Source organism: Hemiscyllium ocellatum, chromosome 3 (genome assembly GCF_020745735.1).
Source record: "Hemiscyllium ocellatum isolate sHemOce1 chromosome 3, sHemOce1.pat.X.cur, whole genome shotgun sequence".
In the NCBI taxonomy this organism is placed as follows: domain Eukaryota; kingdom Metazoa; phylum Chordata; class Chondrichthyes; order Orectolobiformes; family Hemiscylliidae; genus Hemiscyllium; species Hemiscyllium ocellatum.
In genome coordinates this window covers 125,652,262-125,677,688 of record NC_083403.1, presented here as the reverse complement: position 1 = coordinate 125,677,688, position 25,427 = coordinate 125,652,262, and the positions used below count along the sequence as shown (strand labels likewise).

The 25,427-nt window shown below is 43.6% G+C and overlaps 1 protein-coding gene and 1 non-coding gene across 2 annotated transcripts; one reads left to right on the top strand and one right to left on the bottom strand.

The window, feature by feature from the left end:
• Positions 1–2,040: 2,040 nt before the first annotated feature.
• On the bottom strand, positions 2,041–2,113 carry trnar-ccu (transfer RNA arginine (anticodon CCU)). The gene has a single exon. It is a non-coding gene; the product is annotated as a tRNA-Arg (tRNA).
• Positions 2,114–22,926: 20,813 nt separating this feature from the next.
• On the top strand, positions 22,927–25,186 carry LOC132834395 (DNA-binding protein inhibitor ID-2-like). The gene is made up of 3 exons (XM_060853269.1): positions 22,927–23,800; positions 24,027–24,090; positions 24,640–25,186. Exons 1-2 carry the CDS (start codon positions 23,399–23,401, stop codon positions 24,081–24,083), a joined length of 459 nt encoding a protein of 152 aa, XP_060709252.1. The 5' UTR covers positions 22,927–23,398; the 3' UTR covers positions 24,084–24,090; positions 24,640–25,186.
• Positions 25,187–25,427: the final 241 nt, after the last annotated feature.

Sequence of the window (25,427 nt, the reverse complement as noted above, 5' to 3'; positions counted from 1 at the left end):
AGCAATTTCTTCAGCCAGAGGGTGTTGAATCTGTGGAATTCATTGTCATTCATTATGGAGGCCAAATCATTGAATGTATTTAAGACAGAGAGAGAGAGATTCTTGATTATTAAGGGGAGACGGCAAGAGAATGGGGGTGAGAAACATATCACCATGATCGAATGGTGGAGCAGACTTGATCGACCAAATGGCCAAACTCTGCTCCTTTGGCTAATGGCCGTCTGGTCTTTCACAAGTTTTAGTATGAGCTATCTATATAAAACTCTCTTTCTCTGACTCGGTATGTTTATCCTTATGCTTCTGTGAAACACCTTGGGATGTTTTTCATATGGTAAAGGTGTAATGTCAAAGCTAGTTGCTATTAAAAATACATTGGGCACAGCTTAGTCAAATCATATGTTAATATGACACCCAACATTCCAGCATGAGTTCATCAGAAAATCATGACAAAACTTGTAAGGATCCTTGCTTACTGAAGGTGCATATTAGAGTTTTGTTATTAAATCAGGCTGTCACAGCGACATGGAGGAAACATTTCCACACACTACTCACAACAGCATCTCTTCTTCATGTGGTATTCTCTTCTACTCCCTTATGTATTCTGCCACTCTTCAATTGCCTTGTCCTTAACTTAACGTAGATATCTACTGGTGCCTCTTCTCTTGCTACTCTCTTTTCTTTACTTCCACTCAGTTTCTGCTGAAACTTTCCTCCCTGCTCAATTAACACTGAGGGTGATTTTCTTCCACTGCTTTTAGAGGTGTGAACAATAGAGAAAATTTAGAAAATATGGTGAATTCGGAAAAATCAAATCTTGACATCAAAAAGAAAATTTCCAGTCCTCCCCTCAAGGTTAAGCTGGTAAGTTCTGAATTTTGCTGATGAATATGCTATTTCCATGCATTTTCATCTCATTATTAGCCACCTTATTTCCATGCATTTGCATCTTATTATTAGCTAATGTGGCCTCGATTCTGTGCAATTCCCACTTCTGTTCTATTCTCCATAAAAAAAAGATGACACTAATTCAGCTCAAGCTTCTCTGGGTCTTCATCCAACGCTGTCTTCAAAGCCAGTTCCATGAGCACTGTCCCCTTCCTCCACACAAACACCAAACCACCAGCTTTCCTACATCATTACGGCTGTTCTTGAACAAACTCAAACCACTTCAGCAGTTTTAGGACTTCACTTGGGAGCCGAAGCACATCGACGACTTGCTTCTACTGCCAGGCTGCTTTGCATGCAGTTACTAATGGCTGAGATGATAGGATCACCTGGGGCTGAGCTGATGCTTATTCGCCTGCAGTCCTCTGGAGTGTCAGAGACCTGAAGCATTTCTTTATCAACCAGTGATGTACTCACCATATTCACTGGGGAGTCTAATCTAGAAAGAGAACTCACCAAGGTGAAAACCTCTTAGCTGGTGGAGGCAGTTGAAAATCTTGTAAGCGTATCCTCAAAGGACAGAGACCCAGGGGTGCAGGTGCATTGTTCTTTTAAAGTGGAGTTGCAGCTCAACGGGTTGGTGATGGATGCATTTGGCATGTTTGCCTTCATTGGTCAGTGCATTGAGTACAGGGGTTGGGGTGTCACATTGTATATGACATTGATTAGATTACTTACAGTGTGGAAACAGGCCCTTCGGCCCAACAAGTCCACACCGACCCGCCGAAGCGCAACCCACCCATACCCCTACATTTACCCCTTACCTAACACTACGGGCAATTTAGCATGGCCAATTCACCTGACCCGCACATCTTTGGACTGTGGGAGGAAACGGGAGCACCCGGAGGAAACCCACGCAGACACGGGGAGAATGTGCAAACTCCACACAGTCAGTCGCCTGAGTCGGGAATTGAACCCGGGTCTCAGGCACTGTGAGGCAGCAGTGCTAACCACTGTGCCACCATGCCGCCCACTTGCCACCATGCCGCCCACTAAGTGCTGTGTAAGGCGACAGGGAACAGCCCACCCCATCAACTGAATGCAGATAAGCAGTTGCTTGCAAAGCAGATTAAGGACACACAAGGAAGAGTCAGACACCCCAGATGGGACTTGAACCCACAACCCCTGGCTTAGGAGGCCAGTGCCTTATCCATTAGGCCACTGGAGCTGCAAAGTGGTGAGGCCACTTTGGAATACTGCATATAATTCTGGTCACCCTCTGAAAGAAAGGATGTTGAAAACTTGAGAGGATGCAGAAAAGACTTACAAGGATGTTGCTGGAACTATAGGCTTTGAGCTTGCTCATAGAAGGCTAAATGGGCTGGGGCTTTTGTCCCCTGGAGCATTGGAGATTGAGGGGTGACCTTGTAGAGATTGATAAAATCATGAGGGGCATGGATAGGGTGAATAGCCAGAGTCTTTTTTGAAGAGGAGTGTGAAACTAGAAGACATAGGTTTAAGGTGAGAGGGTGAGATTTAAAAATAACCTGAGGGGTAACATTTTCACACAGAGGGTAGTGCATGTATGGAATGAGCTGCCAGATGAAGTGTTGGAGATAGGGACAATTATAACAGTTAAAAGGCATCTGGATGCGTATATGAATAGGAAGGGTTTAAAGGGATGTGGACCACATGCTGTCAAATGGAACTAGGTCATATTGGGATATCTGGTCAGCACGGATGAGGTGGACCAAAGGGTCTGTTTCCATGTTGTACGCCTCCATGACTCTGTGGCTTTCTCCTCAGTGGTGGAGCTGATGGTGTCCGGTGTCAGCCTCTTTCTTATGGTGGTTCGTTGTGTTCCATTAGTTCCCGCTTAAGAGAGGAGAGGGAATTGGTTTTGTGAAATGGCAAAATGCTTGTTCAGGTTAAGAATGAGTTAGTACAGGTGTTAATGGGAGAGCAGCGCAGCACAATGTAATGAAGCTTATTTGGTGGAATCCTTTGCATCCACGTTTGAGTGGTCACCCTTCTTTTCCAGAGTCTAGATCAGAGTGGTGCTAGAAAAACACAGCAGTTCAGGCAGCATCCGAGGAGCAGTAAAATCGACGTTTCAGGTAAAAGCCCTTCATCAGGAATATAGACAGAGAGCCTGAAGTGTGGAGAGATAAGTGAGAGGAGGGTGCGGTGAGGAGAAAGTAGCATAGAGTACAATAGGTGAGTGTGGGTGGGGATGAAGGTGATAGGTTAGGGGGAGGGTGGAGTGGATAGGTGGAAAAGAAGATAGGCAGGTAGGACAGGTCATGGGGACAGTGCTGAGCTCGAAATTTGGAACTAGGGGAAGGTAGGGGGAAGGGGAAATGAGGAAACTGTTGAAGTCCACATTGATGCCCTGGGGATGAAGTGTTCTGAGGCAGAAGATGAGGCGTTCTTCCTCCAGGTGTCTGGTGGTGAGGGAGTGGTGGTGAAGGAGGCCCAGGACTTCCATATCCTCATCAAAGGGGGAGGGGGTGTTGAAATGTTGGGCCACGGGGCGGTGTGGTTGATTGTTGCGGCTGTCACAGAGATGTTCCTAAAGGGCTCTGCTAGGAGGCGCCCAGTCTCCCCAATGTAGAGGAGACCGCATTGGGAACAACAGATACAATAAATGATATTAGTGGATGTGCAGGTAAAACTTTGATGGATGTGGAAGGCTCCTTTAAGGCCTTGGATGGAGGTGAGGGAGGAGTTGTGGGCGCAGGTTTTGCAATTCCTGCGGTGACAGAGGAAGGTGCAAGGATGGGAGGGTGGGTTGTAGGGGGGCGTGGACCTGACCAGGTAGTCACAGAGGGAGCGGTCTTTGCGGAAGGTGGAAAGGGGTGGGGAGGGAAATGTATCCCTGGTGGTGGGGTCCATTTGGGCGTGGCGGAAATGTCGGCGGATGATTTGCTTTATGTGAAGGTTGGTCGGGTGGAAGGTGAGCACCAGGGGCGTTCTGTCCTTGTTACGGTTGGAGGGGTGGGGTCTGAGGGTGGAGGTGCGGGATGTAATCGAGATGCGTTGGAGGGCATCTTTAACCACGTGGGAAGGGAAATTGCAGTCTCTGAAGAAAGAGGCCATCTAGTCTGTTCTGTGGTGGAACCGGTCCTCCTGGGAACAGATACAGCAGACACGGAGGAATTAGAGGAATATGGGATGGCATTTTTGCAGGAGGTAGGGTGGGAAGAGGTGTAATCCAGGTAGCTGTGGGAGTCAGTGGGTTTGTAAAAAATGTTGGTGTCAAGTCGGTCATCATTAATGGAGATGGAGAGGTCCAGGAATGGGAGGGAGGTGTCAGAGATGGTCCAGGTAAATTTAAGGTCAGGGTGGAATGTGTTGGTGAAGTTGATGAATTGCTCAACCTCCTCGCGGGAGCACGAGGTGGCACCAATGCAGTCATCAATGTAGCGGAGGAAGAGGTGAGGAATGGTGCTGGTGTAATTACAGAAGATGGACTGTTCTAATTAGCCAACAAAGAAACAGGCATAGTTGGGGCCCATACGTGTGCCCATGGCTACCCCTTTGGTCTGGAGTCATTGTTTTTACCCTTCTTTTCCAGCCAGCTCTAGCACTTACTCTCCACATGGAGAGAGGATCAGTCATCACTCTCTTGGCCTGTTCTGAGGCATTCTTCCCTGCAATGACACAAAGTGGGGGGATTTGAGTATGGTGGAAGTGGATGGGAGAGATGTCTGTGGTAACGCAAGGGCAAGAAAGGTGGTGATGAATCTCTGCTGCAGTTAAACATTATTGCATATCAGAGTAGATCAGTGTTTAAGATCAAGAGTTTGGGGCATCGCCAAGAAGCAACATTGTTGTGTACAGAGCAGAAGGTGCTGCTGAAGAAAGAGGCAATGACAGTTTTCTTTGCTTGTGACTTGTAGAATCAGAGAGTCCTACAGTGTAAAAGCAGGCCATTTAGCCCATAGCAACTCTCTGAAGAGCATCTTATCCAGATCCACCCGTCCATCCATCCCAGTAACCCTGCTTTTCCCATGGCTAATCCACCTAGCCTGTATATCTCAGGGCAATTTAGATGACCAATTCACCTAACCTGCACATCTTTGGACTGTGGGAGGAAACCAGAGCACCTGGAAGAAATCTACGCAAACATGGGGGGAATGTGCAAACTTCACACAGTTGCCTGGGTTCCTGGGAATGTGAGGCGGCAGTGCTAACCACTGAGCCACTTTGTAGCTATGTTGATATTAACTTTAAAAAAAGTGATTATCCAGGCGAAACACTGATGGTTGGCACATATAGATACCTGGATTCTAAGCCCCATTGCACTGTTACACCTGAACAAACAGCTGCAGGATAACTTTGCTCCAGGAACTACTATGGTATGAATCTGAGCTTTCCATAATATCGAGGGAGGAGTTTAAGTAACAAAGACGGGTCTGTCTTGTCTGCACAAAATCACAGTAAATTATATGGAACTATTTGCGTTGTACAGATATACAACGTAAAGCAAACAATGTGGTTCCAAATAATTGTGAAACTGATGAGACATCTAGCGTAAAACCAGGACTGAACCTGCCGGGTTTGTTTGCTTAACAACCAGTTTCTGCATCAGAAGGAAATCTTTATTTGACACGATGTACATTCTGCACTTTAAAAGGAGGAGTGCTTTTCAGTGTGGCTGTTAAAATTGCAAATTCTGGCAATCAGGCTGAGAACGTGTTCCCGAATCCTTAAGCAAACATTCTAGTTTCAGATGCTGACTTGGTATTTGCAACATTTTCTGTCCCCTTCTTGTATCTCCTAACTTAAAATTAAAAAAAGGCCTGTCTGTTGGAATAGATGACTCTGAACCATTTTCCCACAAGGATAATAATTCACCTGGTAACTCCTGGGGAAGTGATTGTTACCTTGTGATAATCAGTATCTGGCAGTGAATGGATACTAATCCCAAACAGCAAGTATCAAGTGAACTTAAGGTAATTTTTTTTCGTGATCTGTCTGACTGGATATTCTTAGGTCATTGTGCAGTCGTGGACTTTTATATAGATAAGATACACACACACACATACATATATATAAAATATATGTATATGTGTGTATCTTATCTATCTAATTAAATTTCCAGGGCTGAGGGCCTTGAGTGATGTGGAGAAAGTAGAGAACTCCGAACCATCTGTGGGATCCTGCCTGGTTCTGGAATCAAACCCCACTGCACCCCACTAACAGACTCTTAAAAAGGTAAACAAAAAAACAAAGGATCTCTTCCCTCCTGGATACCTTTCCCAATTCCAATGTATTTATGCATTTTAAAAAAGAGCCTATTTAACCAGGCCTTCTTGACTTAATGAAAGAGTGAGTTTAATAATTACTAAAACATGACCAATAAAAAGGAACACAAATGCACACAGAATTGAATGGGGATGTGAATAAAATAGTATGAGTTTAAAAAGAAACATGAATCAATCTTTGGTTTGTCCATGCAGAGTAGTTGGCAAAATGTTGCAGCTATCAGGTTGGCAGATTCTGGTGTCATTGGTGCCTTCACTTGAGCAGTCAGTTTGGAGATTCTGAGTTCTATAGATTAAACAAAAGGAATTGCCAGTTTCTTGTTCAATTGTTGCCCGTGACTTGCTTCCAGAAAAGACAACAAGACTTTTCTCCTTTTTCTTACCACCTACAATTGCAGAGTTGTCCACTGGATGTTCACAGCTGTAGCTTTTGCAGTATATTCTAGCCCAGTAGGACTAGAACACCAGACTAGCAAATGCCAGAAACGAAGTTGGGCTTTTGGCCCCTTCCCTTGTATATTTGTATTTCTAGCAAGGAGAAACATAAATGTGTCTTTTACTTCACATTATGTTCACGGCCAGAGGATGTAAGAAATGGTTCAGGCTTTTTGCATCGTGTCTCATCCTTTTTAGTGTTTCTCTCAAATTCCTTGATCTCTTCTAGGTGTAACATTCCATGGTCTGCCTCTCAAGAATGGGTGTAATCCACACAGGACTACAGTCAACAATTATATTCTCAGCTGCCTCTGCGTTGTACATCCTTTTTGGAGAAATAAAACAACCTGTCTCATCTCTCAAATTCTCTCCTGACTGACTCCCATCCCCATGAACTCAGTTCCTGTAAAATCTGCAGCCTATGTTCAAATTCGCACCAAAGCCTGCTCACGCAACAATCCTTGACCAACATTGGCCTCTGGTCTTTAGGACTACACCTTCAAAGTAGCATCCTTGCGGTTCAAGTCTTTTCTTGGTCTTACCCTTCACTCTTCCTATAAAGTCCTTCAGCTCTATAACATTTCAGTAGCTGATTTCTTCAACTCTACTAAATCCTTTCACCAAAAAAATCTATTTTATCTAGCATTAGCGGTCAAACAACCAGTTATCTGGTCCAGAAACTTTAAAATTTTTTCCACCTTTATGAAACTGCTTAAACTTCACTTCTCCAACCAATATTGCATTCATTCCTGCTACTATCTCTATTTCAACTTCGCAACTAAGCTTGTGAAATGCCTTGAAGATGTTTTAATCCAACTGGAGATATACACTAATCAAGTGATCATCATCATGAAGAGTCAACTAGACTCGAAATGTTAGCTTGCTCTCTCTCTCTCTCTCCATGAAAGCTGCCTGACCCGCTGTGATTTCCAGCATTTTTTGTTTTCAGTACAGATTTCACCATCTGCAGTAATTGTCTCCTCCAATATACCAGTTCATGTTTGTTAATCATTCGCATCGCAATCCTATTACATTGTGGAAGAGGGATGCAGATGGGAAATGCATCAATATTGCAGAGGACAAGCACAATTCCAGAACAACAAAAGGACTGAACTACCAACCTTCAACAACAACTTGCACTCATATAGTAGCTTTAGTGTGGAAAACATTCCAAAAAAATCATACCACTCATAAAGCAAGAAACAATTTCAATCATCTCCAAATGGTGAGAGTTTAGATTAGATTACTTACAGTGTGGAAACAGGCCCTTCAGCCCAACAATTCCACACCAACCCACCCCCACATTTACCCCATTACAGGCAATTTAGCATGGCCAATTCACCTAACCTGCACATTTTTGGACTGTGGGAGGAAACCAGAGCAAACCCACACAGACAGTTGCCTGAGTTGGGAATTGAACCCAGGTCTCTGGCGCCACAAGGCAGCAGTACTAACCACTGTGCCACCCACTAGTTGAGGAAGCTAAGATTGGTATAATGGATGTGAGCTGACTGGGCGGACCACAGGAGACTTAAAACAATTTAAAACAATACCTAATAAACAAGTAAATAATTCAACAATTACCAATCTTTACGTAATAAACACAGGACCAATTTGAGAAAGGCTGAGTGAACCTCTGAGATCAGAAGAGCCTGCAGGCTATCTGCATGGGCAATGATGTCACCTCCCACCAGGTGAATGTCTAGAAAAGATATCATGGGAGTAACAAAAACTGAAGTTAAAAAGCTTTCCTCATCACAGATGTTCATGTTCACCAGTGATGAATTAGTTGAGACAGCATTCAGAGTGTAAGGAATAACCTATTTGTAACAGGAATATTGATTCAATAGAATAGTTATACACATGGTTTTGCTTTGTTGAGCAACATATGGATTTTATGATTTTCCAAAGTTAAAAATCACACAACACCAGGTTATAGTCCAATAGGTTTAATTGGAAGCACTAGCTTTCGGAGCGCTGCTCCTTCAATCACCTGATGATGGAGCGGCGCTCCGAAAGCTAGTACTTCCATTCAAACCTGTTGGACTATACCCTGGTATTATGCGATTTTTAACTTTGTACACCCCAGTCCAACACCTGCTTCTCCAAATCATGATTTTCCAAAGTATAGTTTTATAGAAAACATTTATGAATTGAGAGGGTCAGAATGACACATACTGTCAGGATAAAGCTAAAAATAGCTGAGTATCAATAAACTTTTTAAGACCCACCTCTTTGACTAAGCCATCAATGATAGCCTCAACATTTTTGCACATGCCTTTTTTTCACATTTTCTATGTCTTCTGCTTTTCCCTCCTCCATTTCCAAAGGTATTGATTCTAGCCTCAACAGCGTTCAAAAATGAAATAAAGCTGATGTTTGAGTCATATCTGACTCAACAGAAAATATTTTCAGTTCAAAACAATAACTCTGTTCCTCTTCCCATGCACCCTGACAAATGTGCTATTTCTTGCTGTTTTTAATTTCAGATTTCCAGCTTTTAGTTTTGACTTTTTGCTTCCAAGAGCACTGCCAATCGATCCATGTTTTGTCTAAATGGGCATTCTTAGAATTGAGAATGCTTTGGAGAGAAGAACATTAGAGAAATAAAAAGTGCATAACTGTGTCGCTTCATGTGGTAATGTGGAGAAGAGTGTTGCTGGCCTGTAGGTTAGGTTGCCTCAAGAGTCTTGGACTGTGGTTTTGTCAGATTCTGCTTTTAAAGAAACGACCTCGACAGAGCATCGACCTTTGGTGCTGAAATTGAGGACTACATCAAACAGTGCATGGCAGAAAAGAAGCTACTAACAGAATTTGAGGACATTTTCACAACTCAGCAGCCACCATGAAGCATATGAAACATCTGCATTGTGATTCTGTGACATAAACAACAATAATGCTTGGCACTTACACAGCTTTATTGCAGCAAAAAAATTTGAGGGCTGCTCAAAGAAGTATTACCAAATGAGATCTGACACCTTCTGGATGGTGAGTTCTTCTTCAATAAATACCCAGCTCTTTACCATAAATATTTGAGTGATTTTGCTGCTTTGGTTGAGATTAAGTCTGTTTTACTGCAGCCTATATACTGACCAATTTTACCACGCACTGCCTCCTTTCATTATTTTTTGTTTCCTTTCCTTTACTCACTCAGGGGTCTTTCCTCCATCACCCATCGACTTTCTGCAGTCTGTTCCTACAATAAATGACATTAGTGGAATGGTTATTGCTAAACCCTGATTGACAATGTGGTTAATATGAGTGTCGCAGTAGAAATAGACACAGATGGTCTAATGATATCATTAGGAGAAAGTGAGGACTGCAGATGCTGGAGAGTCAGGTTAAAAAGTGTTGTGCTGGAAAAGCACATGCAGGTCAGGCAGCATCCGGAGAACAGGAGACTCAACGTTTCAGAAGCAAGGCCTTTATCATTCCTGATGAAGGACCTACGCCTGAAACATTGACTATCCTTCTCCTCAGATGCTGCCTGACCTGCTGTTCTTTTCCAGCACCACACTTTTCAACTAATGGCATGATCACAAGACTATTAATCCAGAAAATTAACAAAGTGTCCTGGGTTTGAATCCCACCATGGCTGATAGTGGAATTTAATTTCAATTTAAAAATATTTTGAATTAAGAATCTACTGTTGACCATGAAACCATTGCCAATTGTCAGGAAAAACCTACCTGGCTCACTAATGTCCTTCAGGGAAAGAAATCTGCCATCCTCACCTGGTTTAGCCTAATGTGGCTCCAGAACTACAGCAATGTGGATGACTCTCAACTGCCTCTGGAATGGCCTAGAAGGCACTCAGTTCAAGGGCAGCTAAGGATGGGCAATGAATGCTGGTCAGTCAGGAATGCCCATGTCTCATGAACGAATAAAAACAGTGTCACAGGATGCCAGAACATAGTAACAATGGAATGGAGCATGCAATGCATACAGACATGACATGATGTGTAGCAAAACAACCAAAAAGTGTTAGCTGCAGCAGGTCAGTTTCAGAGTTTAGTTAACATGCATTGATGATCACTTTTGGCTCAGTAAGCTTATACTGAATCCCAGCAGTTTACTATCTCATGCACTCCTGTCAGTGAGGTAGCACCGTGGAGAGTTACAGGATAACAACCATACCTTGGCAGCAATGGTAAGCAAAACAAGGCTGTTAGAATTTGATTGCTCACTATAATTATGATTGCAGACTTTCTTTTGGGAGTTGACCTAATGTAGTAGTATGAATGGGTATTTTATGAGTTGTTGCACCCAGGGAAAAAAAAGTCTGCAGAGAAAGTCGGGCGGCACGGTGGCACAGTGGTTAGCACTGCTGCCGGAGACCTGGGTTCAATTCCCGACTCAGGCGACTGACTGTGTGGAGTTTGCACATTCTCCCCGTGTCTGCGTGGGTTTCCTCCGGGTGCTCCGGTTTCCTCCCACAGTCCATGTGCAGGTCAGGTGAATTGGCCATTCCAAATTGCCCATAGTGTTAGGTGTAGGGGTTTGGGTGGGTTGCGCTTTGGCGGGTCGGTGTGGACTTCGTGGGCTGAAGGGCCTGTTTCCACACGGTAACTAATCTAAATGTTACATTACTATTGGGAAGAGTACATCTTGGATAAGACTCTAAACATGTTGGTAAGATTACAAAATTGAAAGGTCACTTATAAGAGGGTGAAATAAACATTTCTTAGAATAAGAAGCTGTTTGCCCTCCACAGTCCCCTTCGGCTGTGCTTCTCCTCCAAGCCTACATATGGAAGATTGTTTGCAAGAGGGGATTTTGCAGCACAATACTATGATCATTCAATCCCTTCTGTATCATATCGCAAAAGGTCTCCAGCTGCCTAGACCACTGCTTCAGCATACCCAATGATGTGCTTATTTTAGTGGATGCTCACAATCCATTTTTCCCATGGACAGTTTGCATACACTGCATGGTGGGCAGCATGGTGGCTCAGTGGTTAGCACTACTGCCTCACAACGCAAGTGACCTGGGCACGGTTCCTGCCTCGGGTGATTGTCTGTGTGGAGTTTGCACATTCTCCCTGTATCTATGTGGGTTTCCTCTGGATGCTCCAGTTTCCTCCCAGAATCCAAAGGTGTGCAGGTAAGGTGAATTGTCCTTGCTGAATTGCCCATAGTGATAGAGGAATGAGTCTGGGTGGGTTATTCTTCAGAGGGTCGGTGTGGACTTGTTAGGCCAAAGGGCCTGTTTCCGTACTGAAGGGAATCCAATCTAAAACCATGGTCCAAGGATTGGATAACTATTATCTCCCAGAGGCCAACTCGGTCTAAACCTTCTGGGTTGGAGTGTTGGGACAGATGGCTGTAGGCAAGCCAATATTGACTCTCATAATGTTTGATCATCCTAGCTACAAATGTGTTGCTCATTAAAAGAATGAAATTCCTTTCAGTTTAGCTGGGCGGTGGCATTGATGTAGGGCTACATGAGTTACATGTCACTTCTTGGACCTTCAGGAATTCTACTAAACTGTTAAATTGTGATAACCTCGTTTGTTGCTGGCCTGAAGGAAAAAAAATTGCAAACTCCAACAAGAAGAAACTTGAAAGGATGCAGAAAAGATTTACAAGCATGTTGCCAAGGTTGGAAGGTTTGAGCTATAAGGAAGGGCTGAAATGGCTGGCGCTATTTTCCCTGGAGCATTGGAGACTGAGGAGTGACCTTGTAGAAGTTTACAAAATCATGAGGGGCATGGATAGGGTGAATAGTCAAGGTCTTTTCCCCAGGGCAAATGAGTCCAAAACTAGAGGGCATGGGGTTTAAAGTAAGAGGGAAAAGATTTAAAATGTACCTAACGGGCAACATCTTCATGTAGAAGGTGGTGCCTGTATGAAATGAGCTGCCAGAGGATGTGGTGGAAGCAGCTACAATTATAGCATTGGAAAACAATGTTAGATTAGATCTTCTCTCATGCTTCCAATCCGTTGATCCACTTCACAATTAAAATAGTTCATTCATGCTCAGAAGTCAAGTGAGAAAATGAGTATTTCTTGATTTGAATCATAGGACACCAGGTTAGTGTCCATCAATTTATTTGAAATCACAAGCTTTCAGAGTGCTGCTCCTTTGTCAGGTGAAGTCCACTTCATCTAACAAAGGAGCAATGTTCCAAAAGTTCGTGATTTCAAATAAACCTGTTGGCCTATAACCTGGTGTCATGTGACTTCTGACCTTGTCCACCCAAGTCCAAAATTGCCACCTCCACATCTAAGTTTGAGTGTCAGAAGGATATTGGGAACAAAATTCAATCACAAGTGGTGCATATACTCATTCTGAACTGGATGTGAGCCACATCTCACCTTATTTGAGATATCTTTTATTCCTTCAGTGTTAGACTCATTGTACATGCAAATCTGTAATTCAAGCCTATTTTATGAAACTATTTTGCAATTGTGCTGTGCATGTGTGGTCAATATGCTTGCAAACATCTTCCCTCTATCCTTATTGGTATTTGCAACTTATATAACATCAGAATCACCTTTAATTTCTAGGCCATTTTGTCTCTCACTATCTTTGGTCATCAACCTCCCTCTTCCCTTTAAAGTTCCTCAGCCTTTCCTTCTCCCCTCCCCCCAGTAAAATCCACAGCAAGTAAGTAATTCCTTAGTGGTCATTTTTTTCCTGTAATTCTTTAAGGTTCAAGCTGGCAAATGCTTTTTAAAAAAGCATTACGATAAAGCTCAAAATAAGTTATACCCAGAATCTGCAATGTATTCTCTTGATTTTCCTCATGATTTGAAGAAGATCAGCAAGTGCTTTAAGCTGAACAAAGCAATTGAATCAGTAGAGCTGAATGAACTGTATTGATTCGTCCTGGAAATATATGTACATGTTTAAAACCACATGTCAAGTGAAGATCAGCCAACTCAGCCAGAGCAGTATTCTAGACTTGGGACCTTCTGGTCTATATTTACTAAGTGAACCATCAGAGGAGCTTAGAGTTCTGCTTTATACCTAAACTAAAAACTGCTGTGAATCTACATTGGAAACATTCAGGGAATCAATGTGAATGATGTGGGGACTTTTACTTTAAACACATAAAGTCACATCTGTTGACCTTGGTGTTGATTCAAGCTCTAAAGTTAAAAAAATCACTTTAGTTTCTTGGATTGCTAGGATTGCCATCCATCTGGTTTTAAGTGGACTGTCTGGGAATTTTACCACAAAAAACTGTTTTAAAAAAAAAGAGAATTCCATTTCTTCCACTTCGTTCTGTGTCTTATATTAAAGAGATTTTAATATAATTCATTGCAATCCTTAATAATTAAAGCGACTCAGATCTTAATCAATGATTGTCTGTCCTCTCTCAATCCTTTTGCCTCACATGAAATCTGCTCCCAGTCCAATTTTACCCTTGGTAAAGTTACCAGCTTTAATAACTTTCAGAGCACGGGTCTGACAGGTCATTTATTATCTCTTGGCTCTAGAAGCAACTCAGGGGCATCACAAAATATAAACCATGATAGATTTAACCCTGACAGCATACCATCCATTTTACAATTACAAACAGGGTCAAGCTTGGCAGTTGCTCAGTCCCCTATTGCAGACAGATACATTTCGGCAGAAACAAGGAACAGTGGCTACATTACTAAATTCCTCTCACAACTTAGTCTGTCCTCCATGTTAGATCCCAGAATTCTCCTTCTCAAAGTACGTTGCTGTTTTGACTTTTGTGCTTGTACCAAAAAAGTAAATACAGTAACATTTTCCAGAATTGTCTTTGGTAGCTATCACTTTAAAACTCAAAGGAAATCAAAGGAAATGTAGCAGCTAATTGAAGCACATTACAGCGACCAAAAGAAAAACAGGTCATTCAACTCAATTAATCTAATGTCGATGTTTATTTGTCACGACCTTCTTTGCAACCATCTTCAGCTAACTTGCAACCATCTTCAGCAGGATTGGTCTTCCATTCCTTCCTCCCTTAACTGTTTAACCTGTTTGTCCTTCAATGTATCAATGATGTTCACCTTAGCCATTCTAATCATTCACAGAGTAGAGGGGTCTTGTTTGAATACTTTATTGCAATTATTAGTGACTTATATTTATAATCACTTGTTTCGTACTCTTCCAAAAATGGAATGCTTTACCTGTGTTTAGATTAGAGTGGTGCTGGAAAAGCACAGCAGTTCAGGCAGCATCCAAGGAGCAGTAAAATCGACATTTCGGGCAAAAGCCCTTCATCACGAATACAGGCAGAGGGCCTGAAGGGTGGAGAGATAAACGAGAGGAGGGTGGGGGTGGGGAGAAAGTAGCATAGAGTACAATAGGTGAGTGGAGGAAGGGATGAAGGTGATAGGTTGGGGGGTGGGGGTGGAGTGGATAGGTGGAAAAGAAGATAGGCAGTAGGACAAGTCATGGGGACAGTGCTGAGCTGGAAGTTTGGAACTAAGGTGAGGTAGGGGAAGGGGAAATGAGGAAACTTTACCTATGTCTAGCCTATCAAACCCTTTAATAGCTGTAAGGACATTATCAGGTCACTCCTCAATCTCCTGCTTTGCAGCATCCATATAGATTAATTGCTGTCTGAACTATGATGATAAAGTTCACCTTAACAGACAGGAATGGAAATTTTAAACATATATAAAGTTTCTTTCCATTTTTAAATCTCAAAGATTGTGGTCTTTCTTCTCAAATGTACAATACTTGCCTTGGCGAAGGGTGCAAATTGATGTTAATATTACTATTTTGTAGATAGTTAAAGAATCTGGGACAAACTCTCTTTATGGTCACAGTGATCTTTGTACTTGTCAATAGGGCAGTCATTCTTCAGTAGAAGGAGGACTTCAAGTATTCTAATGATCCCTTTTGATGAGGGGCAGTGGAGTCCTGGATGGGCTGCAGTGGGGTCTTTGGGAACAGATAAGGGGCATTTGATGTCAAGCCAGAAATGAGAGCTAGATTTGTGCTCACCCTAGACAGGGCCTGTCTGGAGGCCATTTCAAACTTTGCACCTTCTGACTCCAGAAATGGAAATGGCCACAACTAAGATTTAAGAGCAACATATTCAAAATCAAGCATGTCCTAGAAACTCTTTTCCCAGATATCAAAGAAACCTGTTGATTGAAACATTTGGGAGACTCACACGGGTTGCTAAGAATCACCTGAGAAATGACAGCTCCAAGATCTCACTAGAGCAGTTGGAAACCTCTTCAGGATAATATTCCTGAAAGCAAAATAGAGAAATGACGTGTATTTAAAAGTCAGTTTTCAAGACATCATTAAGAAAGGCTTTTTCTTTTTCACTTCAGGAAACAGATAAAGGGGAGGTGATGGCATATTGCTGGACTGTTAATCTAGAGACTCAGTTAATGTGCTGGGGACCCAAGTTTGAGTCCCACCATGGCAGACGGTGGAATTGGAGTTCAAATTAAGAAAAATCTGGAATTAAGAGTCTAATGATGACCATGAAACCATTGCCAATTGTTGTAAAATGCCATCTTGTTCACTAATGTCCTCTAGGGAAGGGAAATTGGTCATCCTTACCCAGTCAGGCCTACATATGACTCGAGACCCACGTAATGTGGCTGACTCTTAACTACCCTCTGGGCAATTAGGGCTAGCAATAAATGCTGGCCTAATTAGCAATGCCCTCATCTGGTGAATGAAAAAACTTATACGTATGAAAACTGTGGAGGTGGAATATTGCTAGTTTGGGATCTAAGTTGCTTTAATGATGATAAAGGTTGATTGTAATTCCAGGGAGACAGGCAGAAGAAACAGACAATGGGAATGATATAACCAGTATGTTCACTTTAAAAATTCAGATCTAAACATTGCCTTGTTATGAGCAAGATCTACCAAAAGGAAGGTAGAATCTCAACAATTGGAAATATTTCTCAAAGGAAAAAAGAATTAAGTCTGTAAAAATGAGAAGTGAGAAAAGTCTGTCAATAAATGCACAGAAACTGAATCATCAAACTATTTTCAAACATTTTGGCTGCCATTTTTTCCAGGCAATCAATTGCGCATTTGTGAAAAAAGGTTATCCGAAAATAGGACTTGTAACATAATAAAAGCATTGAAACGTTTCACATCAGGCCAATTAAACCTGTCTGTAAAATGACCTTGTATGTTTTGAGAATTGTCGTAAGACTTTCAATTCAAAGACTCTACCCTCTCACTCGGGATGAATTTAGTTGATGCTCCTCTCAGAACTTTCATTTTCTCAGCTGCGGGGAATTTTCACCTACATGTGAGCCTGCAATTCCTAACTTGCCATTGTCTGAATGCGTGCCATGCTTAGAATCTGCAGAAACAAATCAGTATTTTCTGAATGTAGCAACTGAAAACATGTTCTCCTTTTGCTAGAACGGTGCTTAGTATGTTTATTGTTTTTCCAAACTCTTTTTAAATGGTGGAGCATGAATTTTAAGATGATATTTTGTGAAGAAACAATTATATCGTGATATAGAGTCATTACAGCACAGAAGGCGGCCAATCAATCCTCAGGTCAATGCCAACTTTCTGGAGAGCAATCCAATCGGTTCCATTCCTCTAGTACCCTGCAAGTTTACTTCCCTCAAAAGCCCACTCAATTTCTTTTTGAAATAATTGATCATCTTCACATCCAAAGCATTGTGCCCATCAGAGGCAGCACACCTCAGCTCATTACTGCTCTCTGGGTTAAAAAAAAATCTTCTGCACATTCCTACCCCTCATGTCCCTGTAACTCCCCCATCCAAGTAACGCTTGTCCAAAACCTTAAATTTGGGCCGCTATGCTCAATCAATGTTTCTTTGCCGACCTCATCTAAACATATTATATAAGCATGTACAACTCTATTAGATGCCCCACCAATTTCCTTTGCCCCAAGTAAAACAATTCTAGTTTTTCCACCTGATCTGATTGCCAAAACACCTCAGCTCTGGAACCATTCCAGCAAACTTCCTTTGCACCATCTCCAAAAGTAGATGCAACAGAACAAAGATACAAAGAACAGTACAACACAGGATCAAGCTCTTTGGCCCACCATGACTGCACCATTACATGGTGCTTTTCTAAACTAAAAGCCTTTTGCCTCTTTATTGTGTGCACCTCTCTATTCCCTACCTATTCATGCATCTGTCAAAATGCCTCTTTAACGTTGCAATTGTATCCACCTCCTGGAATGAGCTGCCAGAGGAAGTGGCAGAGGCAGGTACAATTGCAAAGTCTAAAAGTTAAAAAATCACACAACACCAGGTTATAGTCCTACAGGTTTATTTGGAAGCACTAGCTCTCAGAGTGCTACTCCTTCATCAGGTAGCTTTAGAAGGGCTTGTGCTTCCAAATAAACCTGCTGGGCTATAACCTGGTGTTGTGTGATTTTTAACTTTGTCCACCCCAATCCAACACCAGCATCACCACAACATTTATGGTGCATGAATAGGAAGGGTTTAGAGGGATTTGGGCTAAATGCTGACAAATGGGATTAGATCAGATTGTGACGTCTGATAGGCATGGACAAGTTGGACCGAAGGGTCTGTTTCTGTGCTGTATGACTTCTTCTGGCAGCACATTCCAGGCACTTAGCAACCTCTGTACAAAAGCCTGTCTCTCAAATCTTCTTTAAACTTCCCCCCTTTTACCTTAAATCTAAGATCCCTAGTAATTGACAATTGTCATGAACGTGATGGAACACTGCCTGAATGAGTTCAGCTTCACCAGTGCACAAGAAGCTTGACACCATCCAGGACAAAGCAGCTTACTGGATTGGCACCACAGCCAGCACCTTCAACATTCACTCCCTTTACCACGAATGCACAGTAGCAGCAGTGTGTACCATCTACTGTGTGCACTGCGATACCTCAACAAGGCTCCTTGGACAGCACCTTCCTAAACCACAACCTCTACCACTGAGGACAAGGGCAGCAGATATATGGGAAAATCACCACCTGGACTGCTTGCCGCTGCTGACTGCACACTGACCGCCCTGTGGAGATGCACAGAGACCCCTGGACTGCCTGCACATTGTCAACCCTATGGAGATGGACAGAGACCCCTGGACTGCCTGCTGCCTCTGCCTGCACACTGACCGCCCTGTGGAGATGCACAGAGACCCCTGGACTGCCTGCTGCTGCTGCCTGCACACTGTCAACCCTATGGAGATGGACAGAGACCCCTGGACTGCCTGCTGCCTCTGCCTGCACACTGACCGCCCTGTGGAGATGCACAGAGACCCCTGGACTTTCTGCACACTGACTACTCTGTGGAGGTGCACAGAGACCCTTGGACTGCCTGCTGCTGCTGCCTGCACACTGACCGCCCTGTGGAGATGCACAGAGACCCCTGGACTTCCTGCACACTGACCGCCCTGTGGAGGTGCACAAAGACCCCTGGACTGCCTGCTGCTGCTGCTACCTGCACACTGACCGCCCTGTAGAGGTGCACAGAGACTCTTGGACTGCCTGCTGCTGCTGGAGATGCACAGAGCCCCCTGGACTGCCTGCAGCTGCTGCCTGCACACTGACCGCCCTATGGAGGTGCACAGAACCCCTGGACTGCCTGCTGCTGCTACCCACTGACCACTTTGTGGAGGTGCACAGAGACCCCTGGACTGCCTGCTGCTGCCTGCACACTGACCGCCCTATGGAGGTGCACAGAACCCCTGGACTGCCTGCTGCTGCTGCCCACTGACCACTTTGTGGAGGTGCACAGAGACCCCTGGACTGCCTGCTGCTGCCTGCACACTGACCACCCTGTGGAGGTGCACAGAGACCCTGGACTGCCTGATGCTGCTGCCTGCACACTGACCACCATGTGGAGGTGCACAGAGACCCCTGGACTGCCTGATGCTGCTGCCTGCACACTGACCGCCCTGTGGAGGTGCACAGAGACCCCTGGACTGCCTGCTGCTGCTTGCATACTGACCACCCTGTGGAGGTGCACAGAGACCCCTGGACTGCCTGCTGCTGCTTGCATACTGACCACCCTGTGGAGGTGCACAGAGACCCCTGGACTGCCTGCTGCTGCTGCCTGCACACTGACCGCCCTGCGCTGAGGCCCCGCCCCCCGGGTGGATACTTGTTACTTCAGTCGCGCGACAGTGTGGACCTGGGTAGACGGCACGCGACCTGCAGCGGGTGTTCGGGTTCCTGGCGCTGCAAACCAGGCAAAACTCGGCACCAAAAGTTGCTGCAGCCGCCCTTCCAGGCAAAGCAACCCCCTCAAAATGTGGCCAGGTGACAGAGCAGCGGGAAGACCAGCCTTAGAACTGATGGGTAACGTGTACAGCAGCAGGGGCTGTTACTAGTGATGAGGTTGGGTTTTGTGTTTTTATTTGGTAAAAAAAAGTCAGTATTTGGAATTATCTTGCAATCATTCCAAAAAAAAGGGAAAGTGTTCTGGATAGGATCAGTGATTTTTTTTTGTTTTAAAGATTACTCCCCCATCATCCCTGCAGAATTGTTGAGTCATCTTTGAGTAACCATTTGAAACTGTTCCTCCAGCTGCCTTTAGTCACACTGGAAATGATTTCCTCGCAGATGGTCGGCATATAGTGGGGAGCTTGTGCGATATGAGTTCCCTCACATAAGGCGCTTTATGTGAGAAACTTTTTTAAAGCACTTTTGAGTAGGTTGCCTGCAGTATTCTTCACGGCTCTTTCTGATGCCTGATTGTCTGTCTGTGCAGCTGGACAAAGCCAGGACAACTGTTTAAAAAGGCGGGCCAGACTTCCTGACGCCAGCCCGGAGAGCTCCCACCAACTCTGTGGCCAGCCGAGATTGTTTTCAGAACCTTATCTCGCCAACTAATTTCTCTCCTTCCACCCCCCAATGATCTTGTGACCGGAATGAAGTACAAGGGAAAGCCTTTGTGCTGAGTAAAGGTCGTTCCAGATCGGTGCACTTTAGAGAGGGTTTGGCAGTTGTGGCTTTGATCTGTGAAGTTTAAGAATATAATCATTAGCACTGTTGAAGAGGCAATGGGATGTTTCACGGAGGTGGCGATCGTGAGATCGAACGTGTTTCAGTCCCAGTTGAGTTTTGCATATGTGCTTTTTATGATGCCCGAATCTGAGTATCTCCATAAATGTTGATTATTAACTCAATGTTGGTGGAAACGAGCATTCTGGTAGATTTTGCAGACCTGGCCTGTTGCAAGAAAACTGCCGGGGGGTGGGGAGGGGGGAGAAATGACCGACCCTCCCTGCCCAACGTGGTTTTAGAAATGCAAATAGTGCAGGTGCGCAGGACCCTAAAGGTGGCAAATTGAATGGCAATTCCTGGGCACCCACCCCCTCCCTCTTTCTCCATGGTTCGGTGTGAGGGAGAGCGTTGCAGGCGGGTGATTGACAGCGGCCGTCGCCATGGCAGCCGCCAGCAGCGGCGCCGCGCGGGCTGGCTGGAGGGGCCGCTGTGAGTGGGTGACGTCACGGGGCTGGCGCCAGGCAGTCGGCGCGGGCTCGGGGGGGTGGGGGCGGGGACCTGGGGCTCGCGGCCGCTGGCTGCTGTTGCCAGTGAATCAGCTGTCAGTCTGGGGTGGGGAGAGACAGAGAGCCAGCGGCCAGTGCACACAGCACAGCTGGAACAAACAAGAAAAAAAAACACGATGCAAATTAAAAAAAAACACGTCCTGGCTTCCAGATGTAGACGAGACTTTGAGAAGCTTTGCTTGCTTGCATTTGTCTTGCTTGTCTTTTCAAAAGATGCAGATCTTTTATTCTTCCCCACTACCATAGTCCTGCAAACACAATGGGATTGATGGGAGGGGGGATATTGCGGAATCTGCAGTATTGCTTGTTCCATTAAGAATCTGCGCTGCTTTTTGTTTTAATTCAATCTCTTCCCCACCCGTCTTCGCGATTTGGGAAAAGCATTCTGTCATTTTAAAAAATGTGTTCCAGATAAGAGGTACCCTAACTAGATGTTTTTAAATGGTCATTGGATCAGTAACTACAAGAAGTCCCCAAAACTGTCTATTCCATTCCACTACAGAGTAATGCAGAGGGCAAAATGCAAATTCTGCTGCTGAAGTCCTCCCGAATAAAGTGGATTGCTTTAGTTTATTAAACATTGGTTATGTGTGTCATTCTAAATAAAATTGTTTTTTGGTATAAAACCATTTAAGTATTGTTACCATGCATTCATTGTTGTCAGAGCTTCTGTCCTTCTGAGACCAATTGCTTACATTACATTGTATCGCAGTTTTCAAAATGTACGTCAAATGATACAAGGGATGAAACTGCATCACTTATCATATCAACATACAATGCAGCAGATGTGTTGAGACCGTGAAACGCAGCGATTGGTAGATTGCAGTGGTTTATATTACTACAGTGTCAAGGCATTGCGATGAATGGGGACAATGAACATGCCATACTTTACATCAATAGTTAAAGCAAATCATTGCATCAGTTAACAATCAGATTTAAATACATGTGACTCACAATATTATGTACATAAAGCAGGCAATATGTATTTGAGTGGGGGAATTAGTTTAGAATAAAACAGGGTTTTGGATTTAGGTATAGCCCTCAAAAAAGCAGTTTACCACAATTGTCCATTGCATTATCGCAGTTACTCAGCATACTGCAGCAGAATTTGCAAAAACTAAATTCATACAATTTATTCTTACAAAATATTAAACTCGTTAAGGACCGTACTTTGTTTTAAAAAGAATGTCGTATTGATACGTTTTGGCTTGAGAGCAATTAAAAATCACTGCATCACTTTACATGAGAAGCTAATTTCAGAGCAGATGTAGGGTAGTTCTGGAGCAGTTAGTACAATTACTTACCATCAATAAAACACTATCGGATTTGTTCAGTTAATGGTATCATTGCTGTGAAGCAATTTAAAGTTCAAATTATGTCCAAAACTCTTCATTTTCCGGGCCCAACAATAAATGAAGAGTAGTGTGATTTGGAAGGTTTGCAATACTGACAGGTTTTGAGGTAGCTAATAGTCTTATTGTAAGTGTCTCCCTTTGGTAAAAGTTGATGTGTTACATTGTCAACGTTTTTACCAGCAATTTAGCAATTTTGAAGGGAGCTAAAGAATGATTTTGAGTTTACACATTGATACCTGAAAAAGTTGACACTTATTGATCGTTATCTGTTATTAATGAAAACTGAATGTTCGGGGGAATTAAAATGTACCCATTGTGTGGTCCCTTATCTGGATGTGATGAGCATTTAGATAAACAGAAAAGAAACGCTATAACGAAGGGTTTTGTGAAATAATGCATCCCAGAAAGGAAACGTACATTAATTGAGTCCGATTGATAAGTTGTCAAACCCCTTCTCAATCTTGTTAAAAGTATTTTTCCCCATTCCTCACTCCACTCCCGTCATGATTTTATTGATCTGTAGAACATTTTGCCTCATACAGATTTGCTTCCTTGCACGGCTGGGAGAAAACATATAAATCACTCGCTTTCTCAGCATGAACCATTCCAAGAGAGGACAATTGTTCCTTAAGATGCCACAACACAATCGCGTCCCAAGTCGGTCCCTTTAAATGTCGCCTAGCTCGGATTTTTTTTAAAAATACAGAACATCCAGGATCTTCCTCGTTACAGAGCCGCCTCCTGTGCAAAACTATTGGCAGAAGAAGACACGAATGGGAGGTGCTATTGAGGAAGAGAGGCCAGTTGCAATGCAGGGGCTGTGCAATTGACATTCCTGATCCAGCCAATGAGTGGTGCCAGAGGTGGAACATATTAAAGCCCGGAGTTCTGGTATAAAGCGAACTGGAAACGGACAGCCAGAGACAGAAAACATCGCCTGGACAGTTAAGTGGATCAGAAGCTGGAAAAGTGCAGCCGATTTCTTCTCCCTTCCCTCCCCCAAACCACCGCTGCATTTTATGAAGCGCATCTCAGAGGCAGGAGAAAGTGTGAAAGGTTCCGAGATGAAGGCTGTCAGCCCCATTCGATCGTCCAGGAAACAAAGCGGCAGCGACGTTGTGCGGGGGCTCTCAGAGCAGAGTCTTGGCATTTCCAGAAGCAAAACGCCGGTGGAGGAGCCTCTCGGCCTCCTCTACAACATGAACGACTGTTACTCGAAACTGAAGGAGCTTGTCCCCAGCATCCCGCAGAACAAGAAAGTGAGCAAAATTGAAATCCTACAGCATGTTATCGACTACATCCTGGATTTGCAGATCGCCTTGGACACGCACCCTTCCATCGTTCTGCACCAGGGCCAGAATTCTCCCTCCAGGACGCCTCTGTCAACACTCAATACAGACGTTGCAATTCTATCCTTACAGGTATTGTGTCTCATTCAGTCACATACACTGCACGGTTAGCGCCAGGATAGTTTACATGTTTGTAAAATCGCGGCCAAACTGCACTTACACACACATCCTCCAGAATTTATTATTTTCCTGGATGTTTAAATATGTTTCTGTATCAATCTTTTTCATACGTTTCTAAAACAAAAACTGCAATGTAGCATTTACGATTAGATTACAATGTCCTTTCTTTCTTACTTAGGCAGCTGAATTCCCAAAACAGTTGTTGACAGAAGACAGTAAGGCATTTTGTCGTTGATGGACTGGTGAGTGGAAATATCATGATATTTTAATGTTTCTTTGCCTTTATATCCGCTCTAGCCTTAACTGAGTAAAGTCCGATTACAGAGAAACTATTGGGAGACTAGTTTTAGAAATCAAACAATATGTGTTCTGAAAAAAGAGCCGAGCCGTTTTCGCTTTAATTTCTACATCGTGAGGTGAGGAGAGTGGATGTATTCAGCTGAAATTTGGCATTTCATACCGCAACCATAATGTATTTTTTTTAAACAAGGAAGATTCCTTGACATTTTATTTTCCTTGTTGCTAAAGCAGAAGGGCCGTGATTTCCCCTCCCATAAGCTATACAACAGTAAGAACTAAACACGATGGAAGAGGTCGTGTGCAGGCAGAGAGATTTAGAGTTGGTTGCACGTGAATGAGTTTTAAGAGGCGCTTTGTACAAGTGACGGGCTCCAGGCTGGGGGGAATCTTGCAAAATGCTGTTTGTGTAGCTTACTCTGTGGCGCCAGTCTGTCCGAAGAGCCAAGCTGTGTGTGACTAACACGCCCCTGTTTCTATTCAATGTTTTGCAGGTGTTCCTACATCACGAGGCCTGAGTTGATCCAGTCCCAGGAGCGATTGCAGACAAGACAATCCGAGAGAACAAGCTTTGACTTTCTGTCTGTCCCTCCAACTGCTTTTATTTTCCATCCGGACTGATCGGTTATTTATAAACGGACTGAATGCCCTTTCTTCATTTGGAAGGCAGTTGTTGTCTTTCTAGTTTGATTGTTAATAATATACCAGAAGAGGGAAGCGCAAGTATTTAAAAAAAACAAAACGCAAGGAAAAATCACGTTGTGGAGGAAGACTTTGCCTTCTGAAGGTGGAGCGTGGCCGAAGAAAAATCATGTTGTTGATTTTTTTTATTAATGTCAGAAACGTTATATTCTGACAAAGGAATGGCGCTGAGTTTGTGATAGACAACTTTGTGAACTCTGCTAATCAGAGTTGTGTCATAGTTGCAGAAATACACTTCTGCCACGTTGTAATGCTGTATCTAATTATGCTGAAACTTTTTATAAAAGTTAATATTGTAAATCATACTTTTTTATACAAAATAAATGGTCGCTTACTGAATGCGGAGTAACTTCATTAACCCTGGCACTGGGTGAGATTTGTAAATACGTGTTATACACCGTTGGACTGGGGTGGGGAATTAAACTGAGAGTGGTTTATGAATTTAAAAATTCGGAAAGAGTTCGAAGAAAGCGTGGACACACCAGTATGCAAACTGCTTCTGTATGAGTGAAAATGTCCAGCCCAGAACTAATCAGATCAGTTGAAACCTCACAATGGGATTCGAACACATCGATGTTTG

Coding starts and splice junctions, on each gene's coding strand:
- LOC132834395 (XM_060853269.1), top strand. CDS start 23,399: ATGAAGCGCATCTCAGAGGCAGGAGAAAGTGTGAAAGGTTCCGAGATG. Junction 23,801..24,026: donor TTGCAATTCTATCCTTACAG/GTATTGTGTCTC, acceptor TTTCTTACTTAG/GCAGCTGAATTCCCAAAACA.